The sequence below is a fragment of the Hordeum vulgare genome, chromosome 5H, assembly GCF_904849725.1.
Source record: "Hordeum vulgare subsp. vulgare chromosome 5H, MorexV3_pseudomolecules_assembly, whole genome shotgun sequence".
Taxonomy (NCBI): Eukaryota; Viridiplantae; Streptophyta; class Magnoliopsida; order Poales; family Poaceae; genus Hordeum; species Hordeum vulgare.
Window position 1 is genome coordinate 546,007,490 of NC_058522.1, and position 22,272 is coordinate 546,029,761.

The 22,272-nt window shown below is 45.0% G+C and overlaps 2 protein-coding genes across 2 annotated transcripts; one reads left to right on the forward strand and one right to left on the reverse strand.

Moving 5' to 3' along the window:
• The first annotated feature begins 9,677 nt into the window (after positions 1 to 9,677).
• Positions 9,678 to 14,834, forward strand: LOC123452679 (queuine tRNA-ribosyltransferase accessory subunit 2-like). The gene is made up of 11 exons (XM_045129382.1): positions 9,678 to 9,890; positions 10,588 to 10,909; positions 11,068 to 11,242; positions 11,328 to 11,486; positions 11,857 to 11,953; positions 12,143 to 12,213; positions 13,011 to 13,062; positions 13,529 to 13,577; positions 13,663 to 13,800; positions 14,248 to 14,367; positions 14,462 to 14,834. Exons 2-11 carry the CDS (start codon positions 10,710 to 10,712, stop codon positions 14,595 to 14,597), a joined length of 1,197 nt encoding a protein of 398 aa, XP_044985317.1. The 5' UTR covers positions 9,678 to 9,890; positions 10,588 to 10,709; the 3' UTR covers positions 14,598 to 14,834.
• A 1,307-nt stretch (positions 14,835 to 16,141) lies between these two features.
• On the reverse strand, positions 16,142 to 18,904 carry LOC123452680. The gene is made up of 2 exons (XM_045129383.1): positions 17,837 to 18,904; positions 16,142 to 16,546 (listed from the first exon to the last, which is right to left on the reverse strand). Exons 1-2 carry the CDS (start codon positions 18,217 to 18,219, stop codon positions 16,486 to 16,488), a joined length of 444 nt encoding a protein of 147 aa, XP_044985318.1. The 5' UTR covers positions 18,220 to 18,904; the 3' UTR covers positions 16,142 to 16,485.
• Positions 18,905 to 22,272: the final 3,368 nt, after the last annotated feature.

Below are 22,272 nucleotides of genomic sequence, written 5' to 3' on the forward strand. Positions count from 1 at the left end.
CCATCAGCGGGATCTGGATACCCATGGTGGCTCCCACATGTTCCACGATGATCTCATCGGATGAACCACGATGTCAAGGATTCAATCAATCCCGTATACAATTCCCTTTATCTGTCGGTATAGAACTTGCCCGAGATTCGATCGTCGGTATACCTATACCTTGTTCAATCTCGTTACCGGTAAGTCTCTTTACTCGTTCCGTAGCACGTCATTGTGTGACTAACTCCTTAGTCACATTGAGCTCATGATAATGTTCTACCGAGTGGGCCCAAAGATACTTCTCCGTCACATGGAGTGACAAATCCCGATCTCGATTCGTACCAACCCAACAGACACTTTCAGAGGTACCCATAGTGCACCTTTATAGTCACTCAGCTACGTTGTGACGTTTGATGCACCCAAAGCACTCCTACGGTATCCGGGAGTTGCACAATCTCACGGTCGAAGGAAAAGACACTTGACATTAGAAAAGCTTTAGCATACGAACAATACGATCTAGTGCCATGCTTAGGATTGGGTCTTGTCCATCACATCATTCTCCCAATGATCTGATCCCTTTATCAATGACATCTAATGTTCATGATCAGGAAACCATGATCATCTATTGATCAACGAGCTAGCCAACTAGAGGCTTGCTAGGGACACATTGTGATCTATTTATTCACACATGTATTACTGTTTTCTGTTAATACAATTATAGCATGAAAAATAGACGATTATCATGAACAAGGAAATATGATAATAACCATTTTATTATTGCCTCTAGGGCATATTTCCAATAGTCTCCCACTTGCACTAGAGTCAATAATCTAGTTACATTGTGATGTATCGAACACCCATAGCATTATGGTGTTGATCATGTTTTTCTCGAGGAAGACGTTTAGTCAACGGGTCTGGAACATTCAGATCTGTATGTACTTTACAAATCTCTATTACTCCACTCTGGACATGGTCCTGGATGGAGTTGTAGCGGCGTTTGATGTGCTTCGTCTTCCGGTGAAACCTGGGCTCCTTGGCTATGGCAATGGCCCCAGTGTTATCACAGAAGAGTGTCATTGGACCCGACGCGCTTGGAACCACTCCAAGGTCGGTGATGAGCTCATTCATCCAAATTCCTTCATGAGCCGCTTCTGAAGCAACTATATACTCCGCTTCACATGTAGATGCTGCCACGACTTCTTGCTTGCTGTTGCACCAGCTCACTGCCCCACCATTCAAAACATACATGTATCCGGTATGTGACTTAGAGTCATACGGATCTGTGTCGAAGCTAGCATCGACGTAACCCTTTACGACGAGCTCTTCGTCACCTCCATAAACGAGAAACATCTCCTTAGTCCTCTTCAGGTACTTAAGGATATTCTTGACCGCTGTCCAGTGTTCCATACCGGGATCACTTTGGTACCTCCCTACCAAACTTATGGCAATGTTTATATCAGGTCTGGTACACAGAATGTCATACATTAGAGAGCCTACGGCTGAAGCGTAGGGGACAGTACTCATCTTCTCTCTATCTGCTGCCGTGGTCGGTGACGGAGTCTTACTCAATCTCATACCTTGCAAAACTGGCAAGAACCCTTTCTTTGAGTTTTCCATATTGAACTTCTTCAATATCTTGTGAAGGTATGTACTTTGCGAAAGACCTATGAGGCGTCTCGATCTATCTCTATAGATCTTGATGCCTAATATGTATGCAGCTTCTCCAAGGTCCTTCATTGAAAAACTCTTGTTCAAATAGGCCTTTATGCTCTCCAACATCTCTATATTATTCCCCATCAATAATATGTCATCCACATACAGTATGAGGAAATCTACAGAGCTCCCACTCACTTTCTTGTACAGACAGGCTTCTCCATAAACCTGTATGAACCCAAACGCTTTAATCACCTCATTAAAGCGAATGTTCCAACTCTGAGATGCTTGCACCAGCCTATAGATGGAGCGTTGGAGGTTGCACACTTTGTTAGCACCCTTAGGGTCGACAAAACCTTCTGGTTGCATCATATACAACTCTTCCTTAAGATTCCCGTTAAGGAACGCTGTTTTGACGTCCATTTGCCAAATTTCATAATCATAAAAGGCGCCAATTGCTAACATGATTCAGACTGATTTCAGCTTCGCTACGGGAGAGAAAGTCTCTTCGTAGTCAACTCCTTGAATTTGTCGAAAACCCTTTGCGACAGGTCGAGCTTTATAAACGGTCACATTACCGTTTGCATCAGTCTTCTTCTTGAAGATCCATTTATTTTCTATGGCTCGCCGGTCATCGGGAAAGTCCACCAAAGTCCATACTTTGTTCTCATACATGGATCCTATCTCGGATTTCATAGCCTCAAGCCATTTGTTGGAATGCGGGCCCGCCATTGCTTCTTCATAGTTTGAAGGTTCACCGTTGTCTAACAACATGATTTCCATCACAGGGTTGCCGTACCACTCTGGTGCGGAACGTACCCTTGTGGACCTTCGTGGTTCAGTAGCAACTTGATCTGAAGCTTCATGGTCATCATCATTAACTTTCTCTTCAGTTGGCGTAGGCGCCACAGGAACAATTTCCCGCGCTACGCTACTCTCCGGTTCGAGAGGGGGTGTAATTACCTCATCAAGTTCTACTTTCCTCCCACTTACTTCTTTCGAGAGAAACTCTTTCTCTAGAAAGGATCCGTTCTTGGCAAAAAAGGTTTTACCTTCGGATCTAAGATATAAGGTATACCCAATAGTTTCCTTAGGGTATCCTATGAATACGCATTTCTCCGCTTTGGGTTCGAGCTTCTCTGGTTGAAGTTTCTTCACATAAGCATCGCAGCCCCAAACTTTAAGAAACGACAACTTAGGTTTCTTGCCAAACCATAGTTGATACGGTGTCGTCTCAACGGATTTAGACGGTGCCCTATTTAAAGTGAATGATGCAGTTTCTAATGCGTATCCCCAAAATGATAGCGGTAAGTCGGTAAGAGACATCATAGATCGTACCATATCTAATAAAGTGCGATTACGATGTTCAGACACTCCGTTGCATTGCGGTGTGCCAGGCGGCATCAGTTGTGAAATGATTCCACACTTCCTTAGGTGTGTGCCAAACTCGTGACTCAAATATTCTCCTCCACGATGAGATCGAAGACACTTAATTTTTCTGTCACGTTGATTCTCAACCTCACTCTGAAATTCCTTGAACTTTTCAAACGTCTCAGATTTGTGCTTCATCAAGTAGATATACCCATACCTACTCAAATCATCGGTGAGAGTGAGAACATAACGGTAACCACCGCGAGCTTCAACGTTCATTGGACCACACACATCAGTATGTATTGTTTCCAATAAGTTGGTTGCTCTCTCCATTATTCATGAGAATGGAGTCTTAGTCATATTGCCCATGAGGCACGGTTCGCATGTGTCAAATGATTCAAAGTCAAGAGACTCTAATAGTCCATCAGCATGGAGCTTTTTCATGCGCTTAACACCGATATGACCAAGGCGGCAGTGCCACAAGTATGTGGGACTATCATTATCAACTTTACATCTTTTGGTACTAACACTATGAATATGTGTAACATCACGATCGAGATTCATCAAGAATAAACCATTCACCAGCGGAGCATGACCATAAAACATATCACTCATATAAATAGAACAACCATTATTCTCTGGCTTAAATGAGTAGCCGTCTCGCATTAAGCAAGACCCTGATACAATATTCATGCTCAAAGCTGGTACTAAATAACAATTATTAAGGTTTAAAACTAATCCCGACGGTAGATGTAGAGGTAGCGTGCCGACGGCGATCACATCGACCTTGGAGCCATTCCCGACGCGCATCGTCACCTCGTCCTTGGCCACTCTCCGCTTATTCCGCAGTTCCTGCTTTGAGTTGCAAATGTGAGCAACAACACCGGTATCAAATACCCAGGAGCTACTACGAGCACTGGTAAGGTACACATCAATAACATGTATATCACATATACCTTTAACGTTGCCGGCCTTCTTGTCCGCTAAGTACTTGGGACAGTTCCGCTTCCAGTGACCTTTTCCCTTGCAATAGAATCACTTAGTCTCAGGCTTGGGTTCATTCTTTTTCTTCTTCCCGGCATCTGGCTTACCGGGCGTGGCAACGGCTTTGCCGTCTTTCTTGAAGTTCTTCTTACCCTTGTCCTTCTTGAAACTCGTGGTCTTGTTGACCATCAACACTTGATGCTCTTTCTTGATTTCTACTTCTGCAGACTTGAGCATCGAGTACAACTCGGGAATGGTCTTCTCCATCCCTTGCATGTTGTAGTTCAGCACAAAACCTTTGTAGCTTGGTGGGAGAGACTGGAGGATTCTGTCAATTATAGCATCATCCGGAAGTTCGACTCCAAGTGAAGTCAGACGACCGTGTAACCCAGACATTTTGAGTATGTGCTCACTGACAGAACTGTTCTCTTCCATCTTACAGCTAAAGAACTTGTCGGAGACTTCATATCTCTCGATACAGGCATGAGCTTGAAAAACTAGTTTCATCTCTTGGAACATCTCATATGCACCGTGTTGCTCAAAACGCCTTTGGAGCCCCGTTTCCAAACTGTATAACATGCCACACCTAACAAGAGAGTAGTCATCACTTCGCGTTTGCCAGACGTTCAGAATGTCCTGGGCTGTTGCAGGAGCGGGAGGGTCACCTAGCGGCGCATCAAGGACATAAGCCTTTTTAGCTGCTTCAAGGATGAGCTTCAAGTTGCAAACCCAGTCCGCATAGTTGCTACCATCATCTTTCAGCTTGTTTTTCTCTAGGAATGCGTTGAAATTGAGGTTGACGTTGGCCATCTACAATATTTATAAATACAACTTTTAGACTAAGTTTATGACAATTAAGTTCATTAAATCAAATTAAGTATGAACTCCCACTTAAAACGACATCCCTCCAGTCATCTAAGTGATACATGATCCATGTTGACTAACCCGTGTCCGATCATCACGTGAGACGGACTAGTCATCATGGTAAGCAACTTCATGCTGATCGTATTCAACCATACGACTCATGTTCGACCTTTCGGTCTCTTGTCTTCGAGGTCATGCCTGTACATGCTAAACTCATCGAGTCAACCTAGGTGTTTCACGTGTGTAAATCTGGCTTACACCCGTTGTATGCGAACGTTAGAATCTATCACACCCGATCATCACGTGGTGCTTCGAGACAATGATCCTTCACAATAGTGCACACTTAGGGGAATATGTTCTCGAAATTTTTAAGAGGGATTATCTTATTATGCTACCGGCGTTCTAAGCAATAAGATGAAAAACATGATAAACATCACAACGCAATCATATAGTGACATGATATGACCATTACCATCTTTGCTCTTTCGATCTCCATCTTCAGGCATCGCATGATCATCATTGTCACCAGCGTGACACCATGATCTCTATCATCATGATCTCCATCATCGTGTCTCCGTGAAGTTGTCACGCCAACTACTACTATAGCTAACCGTTAGTAATGAAGTAAAATTAAGACAACTCCTATGGCTCCTGCCGGTTGTCATGCTCATCGACATGCAAGTCGTGAAACCTATTACAATAACATGATCATCTCATACATCATACATGTAACATCACAACTCTGGCCATATCACATCACATGTCAAAACCTGCAAAAACAAGTTAGACGTCCTCTAATTAGTGTTGCAAGTTTTACGTGGCTGATTTGGGTTTCTAGCAAGAATGCCTTCTTACCTACGTGACAGCCACAACGATGATATGCCAAAGCTATTTACCCTTCATAAGGACCCTTTTCATCAAATCCAATCCGACTAGAGTAGGAGAGACAAACACCCGCTAGCCACCTTTATGCACGGTGTGCATGTCTGTCGGTGGAACCAGTCTCACGTAAGCGTACGTGTAAGGTCGGTCCGGACCGCTTCATCCCACAATACCGCCGGAAAAGAATAAGACTAGTAGCGGCAAGCAATTGACAAATCATCGCCCACAACCTTTTGTGTTCTACTCGTGCATACAATCTACGCATAGAAAACCTGGCTCGGATGCCACTATTGGGTAACGTAGCATAAAATCAAAAAATTCCTACGCATATTCAGATCTTCCTATGGAGAGACCAGCAACGAGAGAGGGGTGAGTGCATCTTCATACCTTTGAAGATTGCTAAGCGGAAGCATTGCTAGAACGCGGTTGATGGAGTCGTACTCGCGGCGATTCAGATCGCAGTGTGATTCCGATCTATTGCCGAACTACGGCACCTCCGCATTCAACACACGTGCGGTCCGGTGACGTCTCCCGCACCTTGATCCAGCAAGGAGGAGGGAGAGGTTGGGGAAGATCTCCAGCAGCACGACGACGTGGTGTCGATGGAGAGATGAGGTCTCCCGGCAGGGCTTCGCCAAGCACCGTGGGAGAGGAGGAAGAAGGGGAGCAGGGCTGCGCCGAGGGAGAGGGAAAACCGTGTGCAAAACAGCCCCAAAACCCCCACTATATATAGGAGGAGGGGAGGGGGTGCCACCCCTAGGGTTCCCACCCTAGGTGGTGCGGCAGCCCCCCCATATGGGAGGTGCGGCGGCCAAGGCAAGGGGAGGGGGTGGCGCACCCCTAGGTGGGCCTTAGGCCCACCAACGCCCAGGGTTTCCCCCCCCCTCTCCACCTCCTGCGCCTTGGGCCTCTTTGTGGGAGGCGCACCAGCCCACTTTGGGCTGGTTTCCCTCCCCCTTTTGGCCCATGCTACCTCTTGGGCCTGGTGGCCCCTCCCGGTGTACCCCCGGGACCATTTCCGGTCGTCCCGGTGGTCCCGGTACACTACCGGTGACGCCCGAAACATTTCCGGTGTCCAAAACCATCCATCCTATATATCAATCTTTACCACCGAACCATTATGGAGCTCCTCGTGACGTCCGGGATCTCATCCGGGACTCCGAACAACTTTCGGTAACCTCGTATAACAATTCCCTATAACCCTAGCGTCATCGAACCTTAAGTGTGTAGACCATACGGGTTCAGGAAGCATGGAGACATGACCGAGACGTTCTCCGGCCAATAACCATCAGCGGGATCTGGATACCCATGGTGTCTCCCACATGTTCCACGATGATCTCATCGGATGAACCATGATGTCAAGGATTCAATCAATCCCGTATACAAATTCCCTTTGTTTGTCGGTATAGAACTTGCCCGAGATTCGATCGTCGGTATACCTATACCTTGTTCAATCTCGTTACCGGTAAGTCTCTTTACTTGTTCCGTAGCACGTCATTGTGTGACTAACTCCTTAGTCACATTGAGCTCATGATGATGTTCTATCGAGTGGGCCCAGAGATACCTCTCCGTCACACGGAGTGACAAATCCCGATCTCGATTCGTACCAACCCAACAGACACTTTAAGAGGTACCCGTAGTGCACCTTTATAGTCATCTAGTTACGTTGTGACGTTTGATACACCCAAAGCACTCCTACGGTATCCGGGAGTTGCACAATCTCACGGTCGAAGGAAAAGACACTTGACATTAGAAAAGCTTTAGCATACGAACAACACGATCTAGTGTTATGCTTAGGATTGGGTCTTGTCCATCACATCATTCTCCCAATGATGTGATCCCGTTATCAATGACATCTAATGTCCATGATCAGGAAACCATGATCCTCTATTGATCAACGAGCTAGCCAACTAGAGGCTTGCTAGGGACACATTGTGATCTATTTATACACACATGTATTACTGTTTTCTGTTAATACAATTATAGCATGAACAATAGACGATTATAATGAACAAGGAAATATGATAATAACCATTTTATTATTGCCTCTAGGGCATATTTTCAATAGTGACATCCATAAAAGTGTTTCCATGATGAAATTTTGCAAGTAGAAAATTTGTCAATGTTTCACATGAAAAAACAGATTTATTTTTTATTTTTTATGACTTTACTGTTCATATAGGCTCATTTGAGCACGAGCTCGGATTAGCTACATCCCAATAGTTCCTACTACCTTGCAAGGGTTATGATACACACTTTGATAAGGTACCATTGCAAAAATAAGAAATGAATAAAATGTTATGTTTTTTAATGTCCACAAGATATGAGTCTAGAATCCCTAGAAATTTTCAAATCGAATTTGGAATACAAGTGGAGAAAAAACTCATATGCGAATGTTGTCATTTTTGCTTTATCATTGTTGACCCTAATCATGTCGGATTTGTCATTTTCCCCCTCTCTTTGTATCTTTATTATTTGGGCTTTGAATTTTCGTAAGGCTCCTAGGCCCTGGCTGTCAGCCAACAACGATGATATATTTGCGAACAAAAAATACCTTTAACTACTGGTTGTATATACACCTCATACGGGAAAAAGGTAATTGAGAAAGTCAAATGTTTGATAGTTTTTTTTACAATAGTTGACTTTATTTTTGCACTAGTATATAAATTTTCATAAATAGAAAACCAACATTGACTTCAGGACGAGAAAAATATTATTTGCTATTACAGGTCACTATTCACACTATTTTACCGAGTTTTTTTTGTCTTTGAAGTGATTTTTTCCTTTTTGTGGATTTTTACCCGTATAATAGAAGGTCATGTTTATTTCATTTTTTTAAGAGTTTGTTGAATTTTTATTTAATTAATAATTTGTTTTTTTATATAGGATGTACATATATACACTTATACACCAAAAGTTATTGTCCTTTCGCGAACCCAACTATTGGCAAGGATCAAAACCTACCAAACCCTCTTCATCGCAACAAATAAAAGAACACCTGCCAAATCCTCATAGGGCCCGTTTGGAATGTCTTTTTTACCCCATTACGGTTGTAAAACATCCCCTCTGTAAAAAAACGCTCGGCTTCGAGTAGGTGCTTGGAACGTCGTTTCCAGGCTGTAAAAAATACACCCGGTTTTGCTTTTACACAAGAAACAGACCGGTAAACAATACAGATCTCTGGGCGTCGTATTTTCTCACCTCGACGCTCAAGACCAGGTTAACTGCTGCGCCGCTGTAATGAGGGACGGGGAGACGTCGTCGGCGTCCACGACGCGGCAGGGGGATAGGGACGAGAGACACCGTCCGCTCCGAAGCCAGCGAGGTCCCCGACGACCGCGATATGGCAGGCGACGGCGACCACTCATTCTCTCCTCCGTCCCCGGCGACCACGATATGGCAGGCGACGACGACGAGCGGCGACCACTCATTCCCTCTGCCATCCCCGGCGATCGCGATATGGCAGGCAACAGCGACGGCGGCGAGCGGCGGCCACTCATGCCCTCCTCCTGCTCCAAGCGGTCAGATCCACACCATGCTCCTAGTCTCCTCTGCCTCCTCCCCATCCATGCTTGCTGCATTTCTTCAATCATCACAAAATGATACAGTGGTCAGACACATCAGGGCGTCAGCAGATTACAGGCGGAATTTTATTCAGTTGTATTTTACTGACGGACAATAATATCCCGATGTAATCATTTACATTTGTAAATTTCACAGACATTTCAAACGGGGCCTAATTATTTTCCAATGGAGTATGGAAAATCAACTCGGTCTACCTAATTTGCAGTCGTTGGGTGCCAATGTTTGGAAAAGCACCCCAGAAATCCATCAAAATCCAACGACGCCCCTGGCCCCATCGCCCATCGGCCTGGAGCCCACGCGTGCAAATTTTCATTTTCTTTTGGGTAAAGCTGGAAAAAAAAACCTCACCTCTGCCTTCCCTTTCTTCCTTCTCCCTATCTTGGCTCCCCCCCCTCGCTCGCGGCGGCGCGCCACCTCGAAGCGATTCTTCTCCCGGAGTCCTCCTCCTCCTCTTCCTCGCCTCCACCAGACCGGCGAGGAGCGGAGATTCGTCCGGACCTGCCTGCATTCGTTTTGCTTTGCCGGCGACGAACCCTAGCCCCCTTGGATTCTTCCGAGACCTCCTTTTCCCGGTACCTATGTCCTCTGCTTTGACCAGTCTATTTCGATTATCATTGCCTAGTTTCCCGCGGATTTGCCTGCTCCCTGGCGCGCTAGCTACTGATAGAATCGTACAGGTTTGTTCTACAGCAGGTCTGGGTTTAACTAAACCCCCGTTCCACGCCGTCAGGGCCAGTCGCCCCTGCATCTGTATCTGTATCTGTTTCTGTATCTGAGCACGTCTGCAAGCGCGGTTTTAGCTAAATTAATGGCCAACTGGTTATCGGTTTTAGCTGCAGACATCGTGCCGTGGCCCATATATGTATGTTAGAACGGGTTTCAACTTTCAACCAAGCAAATGACGGATGCCTGGTGTGTAATTTGGTGCTTTGGAACTCTGTCTTGTACAAGTACAGCATGCTTGGTTGCAGGCCCTTAGCGTTAATTAAGCCTTTGTTAACTAGCAAATCCTCCGGAAGGCACCGTGTTGGGCGTAGGAGGAAACTCGGCATCTTTTGTTGACCCTTTCGGAGAGATTTTGTAACGCGACGAGTTGTCAGTTTGATTTAAGGGGCGTGTCTAAATCTCTGAATAAACCGTGATAGGTCACACCATCGTCTCGTTTGTTTATGTTTGGAATGCGTGCCTTCGATCCATTATCGTCACCTTGTCATACTAACTAGAGTGATTTCATTGTTTTGTACTAAGTGCAGAACTTTACATGTGCAGATCCTTTATCATCACCACACCAGCAGATTCACAACTGTGGCACAGATCAAGGATAGTGCTCGTTCCGGTTTGCGCCTAGCAGGGCAATATACTGCAGGTTGTGTAGTGAAGCGAAGGTCAGCATGCGGTTTGCAGTGACAAAAGTGTGTGCTAGTGGGGCGAAGGCTCGCGCTGGGTTGCTCCAGATTGGAAGCAGCGGTGTTGAGACGCCAGCGCTGCTTTTGTCCACACGCAAGGGGCTGCCGGCATTTATGTCTCCTGACCTGCTTTCCTCCCTCCCCCTTCCAGACTCCCTCCTCCTCAATGTCTGCCCAACCCACTTGTAAGCCCCCCTTCTTTTTCCTTTTGCTGCTGGCCATGTATTCTGTTTGACAAAATACCAACATAGAGCTAAAACCTCTCTTCTGGGATAGGATGGCTCCCTTTCTTCTGAGTATTTGACTAAATGTGTTTGGTCACCTTTCTTTTTGGTTTCACCAGTATAGAGGTCCCTTCATCGAAAACAATATCTAATATTGGTGGTTTGCATCGTATGGTGGGTCTGCCTGATCATATCCTTGTAGCCGCAGCGGGCGAGTCTACTGAGTGTTTACCATCAAGTGACGCCACCAATAAATTTGGTGCATCTTTTGAAACACCAGCGGGTCGTAAACTGGTCGGTGGATGTAATCTGTTCTTCAACTTCCAAGAATACGTATTTTGACTCATGCATCTGAATTCAATTTCCTTCAACATTTTAGGTCAAACCATCAGACTATATGGAGTTGATTTCCTGCATGCAACCTAATTTGTGGGCAAGCTTGGCAGATGAGGTTCCAGCCTGGGTTAATGAGAAACGGAACAAAACATCTGTTGAGCGAACATTACGCTGGCTTGACGCATGTATTGCATTGGATGCGGTATGATGTTCAGGTTTTCCCATCTGAACTTTTTTTTTACCGGAATGTTGTGTATATGTTTCTTTTCCAATTGGAAGGTTTGCCAATTCCTTTTGAATTCTTTAGAGCAGCTAAAAATAAATGCATGCCTGAGTGACACTTACAAGTTAATTTTCACGTTTAGTGACTGAGCTCGTGTGACACTTGACTGCACTACTAGGTGCCTTTGGTTCAAGCTTCACAACAGAAAAACTGAGAAATAAGATGTGGGCTTCTCTTGTGATACCGCTTTAGGATCCATGTGCTACTTTTTTCTATATATTGATGGAAATGTTTCCTTTGGTCGTATGTAGCTTTTATTTATTTTATTGCGTGTTCCTCATGATTTCAGGCTGCTGGGAAAAACAGTTTAGGTGTAGTTGTTGGGGGATCCAGTATAGAACAACGAAAACTGTGTGCCACTGAAGTATCGAAGAGAAATGTATCAGGTTATTTTCATTTATCAATCCCTACTGCTAACCTTCAGTAGTTACTGCTTATTTACCCAATCCCTTAGATGAGGATGGAACCTGACGTTTTTGCTCAATTTTGTACTGAAAACAGGGTGATGCTTATTTACTTTGAAAAGCCCAATGCATGCTGCTTCTACTGATTCTTTCTGGCAATGTTGGATACAGGCTTTTGGATTGGAGGGTTTGGCCTTGGAGAGAGTGTTGAAGAACGTTGCAGTTTACTCAATGCAGTAACAGTGAGAACCATATTCTTTATCTATATATCCTTTCAAATCCTCCTAGCTACTATCCTACTGCAGTGATTCTCACTAAGAAGAATGCCCATGTTATGGTTACTGCAAGGATGATGGCATAATACCGTTATGACCTCCGTACCTAAATACTTGTAGTTGGGGAGAACTAGTCTAGTTCTCCCCAACTACAAGTATTTAGGTACGGAGGGAGTAGGTTACTTGCAGAATTGTAACTTTGAATTAATTAAGGCCTTAAAGGGCATTAACTGCAGACGATCTTTGTGCAAAGTTGCTGCCCTCTTACCTCTTGTGCATTTGCTAATTCCTCAAGTTCGTCCCAAATGAAAACCTGCAAAAGTCAGGACAAGGCATATTTAAGAAACTAATAATGCATTTCAAATCTGTCAACATAAGTTGCTTGGCTGGCTTCTAGTCTAACGTGTCATGCTAAACATTCTTGGGTTGACCTTGCTGAAATAAGCCAGACAACCTGTTAACGTTGCATGTTAGAGCATCAGGCTATCTTATGATTTCTGATTTCTAAGGTAGTGTTATTAAATGGTTACTATGATCTGGGAACAGTTACATCAACCTGCATTGTGTGATAATGTTATAGCACCATGAAGACTTCAGGCAAGAATTTGGTCTAGGATTGCCCATGTGGCCAATCTCCTCTAGCCTTTGGTTGTGATTACAAGCTGAATCTATTTTTCATGCTTCCAGAAGTATCCTTTAAGTTTGTTGAAAAGTGTTCTCTGTCTTGTGTTCATGCTGTTTTAGCCATTTTGTTTCTGTTTCAGGATTGTTTGCCATTGGAGAAACCTCGCATTGTCTCTAGGCTTGGTCTTCCAGGTCCCTGTGATGCATCCTTTTTTTTTTCTCAGCCGGCTTGTGATACATCTTTGATGTGTTAATTTATTTAAGTTAATTCCTATGGCTCTCGTCTAGAGATAATTAGCTGTTTGTCGTCTTCTCTGCTCAACTGGGTCATGTCTGAAAGTTTTGCTTTCTTTTTGGTCTCACCCATAGTGTGTTATTACATTCTAGCCTTATCTTGACATCTTGACAATTCATAAGCTAGAGACTAGAGCTGGTAAAGTTACACTAATACATAATCTATCTTATAACATTAGTTGTATTCTGCGCAGCGTGGTAGTAAGTAATGGTTGTTATCTTTTAGTAGATTGATTCATGTTTCTTTTGCAATATGTTAAGCTTATCCCATCCCTTTCTGAGTTTTGTTTGTATTGGAATACTATTGTTGCATTGTTTTGTCTGTAACAAGTTTGACAGGTTCAGTACTTTTTATGTCTTCCAGAGGAGGTCTTGGAGGGTGTAGCTTCTGGCATAGACCTTTTTGATTCCACGTATGCAAGTTCATCTTGTCCTGTAGCATCTGTAGTCCCATTAGCTTGTTGATCATTTTTCTTTTACATGTTTCTCAATTGGCAGATACATTTACCAACTTACTATGGGTGGTTTTGCACTGATCTTCCCCATTGACATGGTTGAAAGAGAGATGCAGAATGGTGTATTCGACAGTAGTTCTGGGGATTCTGCAAAGATTAACCTGCGTGCAACAACATATCGGTAGGTACCTGTTATGCTGAAATAGCATGTTCAGGACATTTAATTGTGTTTTGTGCATCTTCACTTGCTTAATGGAGTTCTATTTCAATTTTTGTTCATGGATATTGACTAATGACTACCGTAGCCTACAATATGTTTCAAAAGATATATGTGAATTTACTAGTTAGTTGAGTTTTACTTGAAAAGTAGAAGCTCAGACAAGGTTGAGAAAACCACCGGTTTCCTCTACACATAAATATATAAATTTGTAGCATCTTCTGTACAAAATGCAATGAAGTATGCAAACTACTATCGATGTGCCCTGAAGTGAAAAGAAAAACAGGGGCATCGATCCCAATTATAATTCTCAGTGCTTTACACATGTTGAATAAACTTTACATCTGCATATAGGATCTGTTGATCCTTGTAAAGTGACTCATATTCTTTTGGGTATATATATTCCTTCAGGAAGGACACGTCACGGATAGTCGATGGCTGTGGCTGCTTCACGTGCCAGAATCACACCCGTGCCTATCTCAACCATCTGATCAACGTCCACGAGATGCTGGCTCAGATTCTACTGGAGATGTAAGCCGAGTTGAATACCCAGTCATGCATTTCTGTAGAGCAATGAGATATTATGAGTGAATGACATCTGTTTTTTTTTCTACCAATTTTACAGACATAACACCCATCACTATCTCCGGTTCTTCCGGTCGATACGGGAGGCGATCAAGGCTGGAGAATTCGATATCTTCTGGAAGCAGTTTGTTGAAAACAGGCGCTCCCAGATTGCTGCTGCTGCTGCTGCGCTGTAGAACTTAATTCGTACAAGATCTGTGCAATTTGTGATAAAAAATTCTCAGTCAGGAGGTCTTTTAGGGTGGAGACTTCGACAGTTTGTTGTCAAGTTGCTCTGTCAGAGAAACTGATAGGGTTAAGTGGATACCCGCCAAATCTGGGTTCTTTTTATACTTGATAACTGCGTTTTACGTAAGGTTTTCTGTTGGCTTGTACTCCCACTTTATTGATCTAAAACTTCCTATATTAGTTTACAGAGGAATAGTTAGGAATCGTACCTAGATATGGAAAGTTTACAGAGAAATGTCCAATATTAGTTTACAGAGAAACAAACGTCCTAACGCTCTTATATTATTGCACGGATTGAGTATATTAGTTTTTATGGATAACCCCAATTTGGAAAGGAGTGGCTGGTAAGGAATGATCTCCTAGTTTTGTGGGGCTCTAGAGCCTAGAGCAGCTGTTCTTCACCTCTCCTTTGGCTAAATATGTATGGAATGCAACAAAAGAGTGCCTCTTTGGGGATCTACTTGGCAAATTCTGGTGAACTGTGTGTACAATAATACCCAGTTGACTGATCATCCAGGGGCAAAGCACTGTTTCCGTACGTGCTACGCAAGCGGTATCTAATCAAGGCAAACTCTGGATATTAGATATGATATAAAAATATATAACATGAGTAAAGCACTGTTTCGATACGGGCTGTGCAAGTGGTGACAAATCAAGGCAAACTCTAGATACTACTCCCTCCGTTCCATAATGTAAGTTTTTGTACAGATTTCATTAGAGGATTACATACGGACGTATATAGATATATTTTAGAGGGCAGATTAATTCATTTTGCTTTGTATGTAGTCCCTTAATAAAATCGCTTAAAAGACTTATATTTAAAAACGGAGGGAGTAGATATGATCAAAAATAACAGGGGTCAAGGTCGGCCACTGAGACGCCGCCTCTTCCGGTAAGAGACGGAAAATTTAGCTATGATGGGCGCCGTGGCTACTTTTGGGGCTCGTTCACTGTTTCTCCTCGCTGCAGTATGCTGTAGCGAACCTCGGTCTTAAGATGCTGCTGCTACTTATTGGCGCGAGTGGGCGTAGGCGCTTTTGCTTTGGGCCGCCAAATATTCGGCCAGCCTAAACTCTGGCCACGGTTCTGCTTTTCTGTGTGATTTGGCCAATGTTGGCAAAGATTGAACTTCATTTGCTTCTCTTCAATGGAAGTTTCATTTTCCCAAATTGTACCCTAATTTTTGGCCTAATTCTTCTGATGATGATTGATTCAACCAAACAAACTGGCAAACCATCTTAAACAAGGACAAAATCAAGCAGGCCATCCTTCCAATTTCGCCTGCGGTCTCCCTTTTATCAAAATATAATGTATCATGTGCAAGGGGTATCATTTTTTTTTTCTAAAATGCACAGAGCATTTTCATTTTCATTTTCATTTTGGACAAGGGAGGGGGCACGCCCATGTGCACAAGGGTCACCACATCCCCATGTTCCCAGCACACACAGGCATGTGCACCTTTGTTCTCTTCTTCTAACCAAACATCAGCTCATCATCCCTATGTCTTCTGACTGATGAATATCATCTTTTGTATTGGGAACTTTACAGAAGAAGCAATACCCTCAAGTCTCAACTCTGAACTACAACACCAGCCGACCCGACAGGAGCGTCGAAACGCGTACTGTATCGACTCCCGCAGACAAAGCTCCACCCCACACCGAAGAACTCGACCGATCTGAGACTGATTGATAAAAACAGCAGAAAACCCCCACCCCCCCTCTACTACATCTACTAAGCAGCTATGGCGGCATGTACTGATGAAACCGGTACAGGCAACGAATGCTGGGCGCCCCCCTTAATTTTCACACAAATGTACATGAGCCTTCCTCCTTGGGTTCATTGGATGACGCACACGCACGTCGAGATGCCCTCATCGTCCATCGAGTCTCCGGATTCGCTGAAATCATGCAGGGGAGACACAATGTCAGTTTAATTAAGCAGTCGAGGAAGCCAAAGACCAGCCGGCCGTGAGAAGAAGCATAATATCTCTACATGGTAAAGTCGCTAAAGGGTTCATTTCCGTACACGCTAAGGCCTATCGCGATAAAGGAGCATAAAAGAGGTTTGCTTTGTTGTTTTATTGTTTGCTTCAAGATAAGACCGGTGAAATAGGAACATCCCACTCAATTGTGGATCATCATGGTGTAGTTCCATGAAGCATTTTTTATTCGGAATTAAACTGTAACAAAAAGTTGCCACTTATCAAAGGTGAAAGCGAAATAACGAGGCAATCATTCTTGTTGCCAAGTAGTCATGATCAGTGATTTAACAGTTTGACTGGTACTAAATCACTATCGACAAGGAGTCCATGAGACTATGACAAGGCTATGCCATGGTCTCAAATTAAGAGCACAACTAAAATGGGCATAGCCCAGAATTACTGATCATACGATTTATGCTGTTATACTCAGCTCAGGTTGAAAACACGGCGGCTTCCGAGGCTCAGACCACTTGGCTGAAACAATGCCCTCAAACCACTTTGTTAAAGTTTAGAGGGTGGGCTTGAGAATCTAGAAGATCACTGATGCCAACACAATCTACATAACTAGCTGACAACACTTTCAAAAGTCAAAGATAAATTTCATAATAAACAAAACTCGTTTAAATACCAAGTCTAACACATGTATAAAGTTGATCCTGTCATCTCCGCACGAAATATTAAATTTACTCCCCACCAAAACCAAGCATATAGAAATGCAGTGCATCAGAAGGATGTCTCTTGAGCTGCCGGGGCAGTAAGGCCTATCTATACGTGTCCGAAGTAAATGTTATGACCGAGTCATTCCAAGTTGTAGTTCAATACTGGGCGACCTGTCCCCTCCCCGTATCAAGAAGCAGATTTCTAGGAAGAACAAAACAATACAATGTGAGACATCATGCAAGATAGATTAAGGAAAACAGACGCCCATCTGGGGCCGAGGAACGGTTTCGTTCACGCATGTCAACGCTCGCGCAACGCGCAATATGATTTAATATCCGGGAGGATCGGGTCCTTGGTACAAACCTTGGCTTACTAAAATCGGAGCATGCAAAACATTCGCCTAGTTAATTGCAATGGTGAGCAGACACGTCACAAGACAATAATTCACCCATCCTTGTGAATGGGCAACAGCAGCGATAGAAGCCAATTCAGTTGGAAAATTTCATGGAGGAGAAGAAGATGGTGGTAGTGGTATGGTATGTATACCTTGGCTCGAACTCCTTGACCTCGGTGAGATCCTTCCCCAGCAAATCAAGCCACTTCACATTGCCTTTGGGGGCAATTACCACGTCGTCGCCGCAGTTGGCCTTCTTGAGGTTGCTCTTGGGTGGTGGCGCAGGCGCCGGCGCCGCGGCCGTCGTCTTCTCGCAGTCCTCCTTGTGGTCCTCGTCGTCCTTGTCGGCCGGCGCCGCCACAAGCTCAAACTTCTGGACGGGAGGCGGCTTGTCCTCGATGGAGACCGGGCAGGGCGCGGCGGAGACGGCGTCGGCGTCGGCGGCGGCTGGTGGTGGTGCATCTTTGGATTTGGGGAGGCAGGGGATGTAGCAGAGGGGGGCGGCGCAGTAGCTCTCACAGTGCGAGAGCCTCATCAAAGTCGGGGAATTGGGTCAGCACACCGGGAGCGCGGCCGATCGGAACCCCCGGGCTCCACAGGAGCGCGCCACGCCGATCAAATCTGAGCCCCGGCGCAGATCGAGGCCGCCGCCGCCGCCGCCTCCAAGCAGCAGCCTTTGGCCCGGAGCAGCACGGGCAGCACGGCAAGCGGAACCGGATCAAGAACCGCCGGGCGGCGCGAGGGGAGGAGGAGAAGGGGGGCGAATCTGTGGGCGGGGCAAGGAGGAAGGGAGCGGCAGGGCGAGCAGGAGGAGCAGATTGAATCTTGCACTAAAAGGGCTGCTCCCCGGGCGCGGGGACCAGAGGAGGGAGGAGGGAGGAAGGATGGGGGGAGGTGGAGGTGGGTCTCGGAGAAGAGAAGGCCGAGGGAAAGGAAAGGTAAGGGAAGGAAAGCAGATGAGGAATCCAGCCAGCCGATAAAGATGGTGGCAGCGGCCAGCGGCGGCCTCTTCTCTTCTCTTCTTCTTCCTGCAATCCTACCCCACAGCCGCAGGAAGGGAACGCATCCAAGTTGCAAGGCAACAAAACAAACACATGAGAGGGAGGGAGATAATTGCGCGGATAAAAGAAAGAATCGAGTGTGAATCGGGAGCCAATGATGGATGGGATGGGATTACTACAGCTACTGGTAGTAGAGCGAGCCTGGCGCATGCGGACCGGCCTGGTGTGGTACTGTGGTCTACGGACACGGGGATTTATGTTATGGTGCCGCTTGCTTGCTTGCTTGCTTTTTTCTACTACTATCCGGGAGAGGGAGAGGGAGATGGTGATAATCTAATTGGTTGCCACCACGCTGGAGTCGCTGTCGCAGGAAGACGGCTTCTCCGCCAGGTTTTATTCTAGGGTATCTTTTTTTTTTTTTATGATGACAGCCACGCAGTTGTCATTTCGTTTTCAACACTGTGTTTGATAGTAACTGTCAAAAAATAATGCTCACCCACTAGTGTGCGTCTTTTATATCCACAAAATTATGTTTTAAATTTAGAAACTTTTTTTTCTTACTCGGAGGGTTCATATCTTTTTGCGAAAGACGGACGGCCCGAAACCCCTCCGCGCGTCATCATAAATTTGGGAGACATCGCGACTCTGTACGTCATTTTGTTTTGAATTCCGGAAGTTTCAATTAGGGGTTACACCTCTGCGGTCGTCGTTGGCCTGCATCACCTCACCTGTTTCACGGCGTGCAACTATGAGGATCGATGGGTCGTGACAGATGTGAGGAGTAGAGATCTAAAAGGCCCATAAGGGCCCCCACCCCGTGCATCTTATGAAAGACTGAATCTGTTAGATTATCTTCAAAATCCCAGGGATGCTCATTCAGTTGGGGGGTTTAAATCTTGCAACCGTCGCCTAGTACCACGTGCGTGTTTGGCAATGGATATTGAAGATCACGACATCTATGATGATCTAAAAAGGTTCAATGGGGCCCACTCCAAGCGCATTTAATGAAGCACCGAATCTCTTTAGATTATGTTTGAAATTTAGAAACTTTTTTTACTGGGGGGTTTATATCTTTTGCGAAAAAAAGGACAGCCCCAAACACCTCCGTGCGCCACCATAAATTTGGGAGACATCGCGACTCTGTAGGTCATTTTGTTTTGAATTTCGGAAGTTTCAATTAGGGGTTACACCTTTGCGGTCGTTGGCCTGAAGCCCCTCATGTGTTTCACGACATGCAACTATGAGGATCGATGGGTCGTGAGAGATGTGAGGATTAGAGATCTAAAAGGTCCATAAGGAGCCCCGCCCCGTGCATCTCACGAAAGACTGAATCTGTTAGATTATCTTCAAAATCCCAGGGGATGCTCATTCAATTGGGGGGGGGGGGTTAAATCTTACAACCGCCGCCTAGTACCACATGCGTGCTTGGTAATGGATATTGAAGATCACGACATCTACGAAGATCTAAAAAGGTTCAATGAGGGCCACTCTACAAACATCTAATGAAGCATCGTATCTCTTTAGATTATGTTTGATATTATGGAAAAATGATTAGACGTTACACAATGACGAGGAACAACATGAATCTAACCTATGCGCTCCATGTGTCCAGTGGGGGCCGCACGATAACACAAGACAGCCATGTTTCCATCTCGAGCTTTACTAAGACTTGGCCATTTTTCATGTTTCTATTTTCCATTTTTTCGTGAGATTTAGAAAAAACATACATGGAAGCGGTTAAAGACATTCCTGAATCATGCTTTAATGGAAGCACAACGAAAAAATGTTGATGTCATGATACTATCACTATCCCAGCAATGCACCGTTAGCGTTGACTACTGCAACCTATGACAATAGCTTACATGAGCCATCACTAAGTGTTTTTTCTTTTGTGATCAGAGGTGACAAAGTATGTACAACAGCGCGATCCAACCAAAATGACAACATAATCGAAGTTTTAGAATAGTAATTAAATAGTACAATGCAAATACCAGAATCAAAATTCGACAATATCTATTTATTCAAGAAAGTATTAAGTAGACAATTTCAACTAAACATGAGGTGGTAACAACATGAGATATGGCATGCATGCATGCCTACTAGCTAGCTTTGGCAGGCGGCGTCAAGATCATAGTCTGGAGTAAGTGGACCATCATCATCACTTCCAGTAGGCCTAAAGTAGACCATGATCTCATCATGATCGTAGTCAAGGTAGTGTTGGAAATATGCCCTAAAGGCAATGATAAATTAGTTATTGTTATATTTCTTTGTTCATGATAATCGTTTATTATCCATGCTATAATTGTATTGATTGGAAACACAAATACATGTGTGGATACATAGACAAAACATTGTCCCTAGTAAGCCTCTAGTTGACTAGCTCATTGATCAAAGATGGTCAAGGTTTCCTGACCATAGACAAGTGTTGTCACTTGATAATGGGATCACATCATTAGGAGAATCATGTGATGGACAAGACCCAAACTATGAATGTAGCATGTGATCGTGTCATTTTATTGCTATTGTTTTTGTTGGGGAACGTCGCATGGGAAACAAAAAATTTCCTACGCGCACGAAGACCTATCATGGTGATGTCCATCTACGAGAGGGGATGAGTGATCTACGTACCCTTGTAGATCGAACAGCAGAAGCGTTAGAGAACGCGGTTGATGTAGTGGAACGTCCTCACGTCCCTCGATCCGCCCCGCGAACAATCCCGCGATCAGTCCCACGATCTAGTACCGAACGGACGGCACCTCCGCGTTCAGCACACGTACAGCTCGACGATGATCTCGGCCTTCTTGATCCAGCAAGAGAGACGGAGAGGTAGAAGAGTTCTCCGGCAGCGTGACGGCGCTCCGGAGGTTGGTGATGATCTCGTCTCATCAGGGCTCCGCCCGAGCTCCGCAGAAACGCGATCTAGAGGAAAAACTATGGAGGTATGTGGTCGGGCAGCCGTGAGAAAGTCGTCTCAAATCTGCCCTAAAAGCCCCATATATATAGGAGGAGGGAGGGGGACCTTGCCTTGGGGTCCAAGGGATCCCCAAGGGGTCGGCCGAGCCAGGGGGGAGGACTCTCCCCCCCCAAACCGAGTCCTACTTGGTTTGGTGGGAGGGAGTCCTTCCCCCTTCCCACTTCTTCCTTTTTTTTCCTTTCCTTTGATTTTTTTCTCTCTTGGCGCATAGGGGATTGGTGGGCTGTCCCACCAGCCCACTAAGGGCTGGTGTGACCCCCCCAAATGCCTATGGACTTCCCCGGAGTGGGTTGCCCCCTTCCGGTGAACTCCCGGAACCCATTCGTCATTCCCGGTACATTCCCGGTAACTCCGAAAACCTTCCGGTAATCAAATGAGGTCATCCTATATATCAATCTTCGTTTCCGGACTATTTCGGAAACCCTCGTGACGTCCGTGATCTCATCCGGGACTCCGAACAACATTCGGTAACCAACCATATAACTCAAATACGCATAAAACAACGTCGAACCTTAAGTGTGCAGACCCTGCGGGTTCGAGAACTATGCAGACATGACCCGAGAGACTCCTCGGTCAATATCCAATAGCGGGACCTGGATGCCCATATTGGATC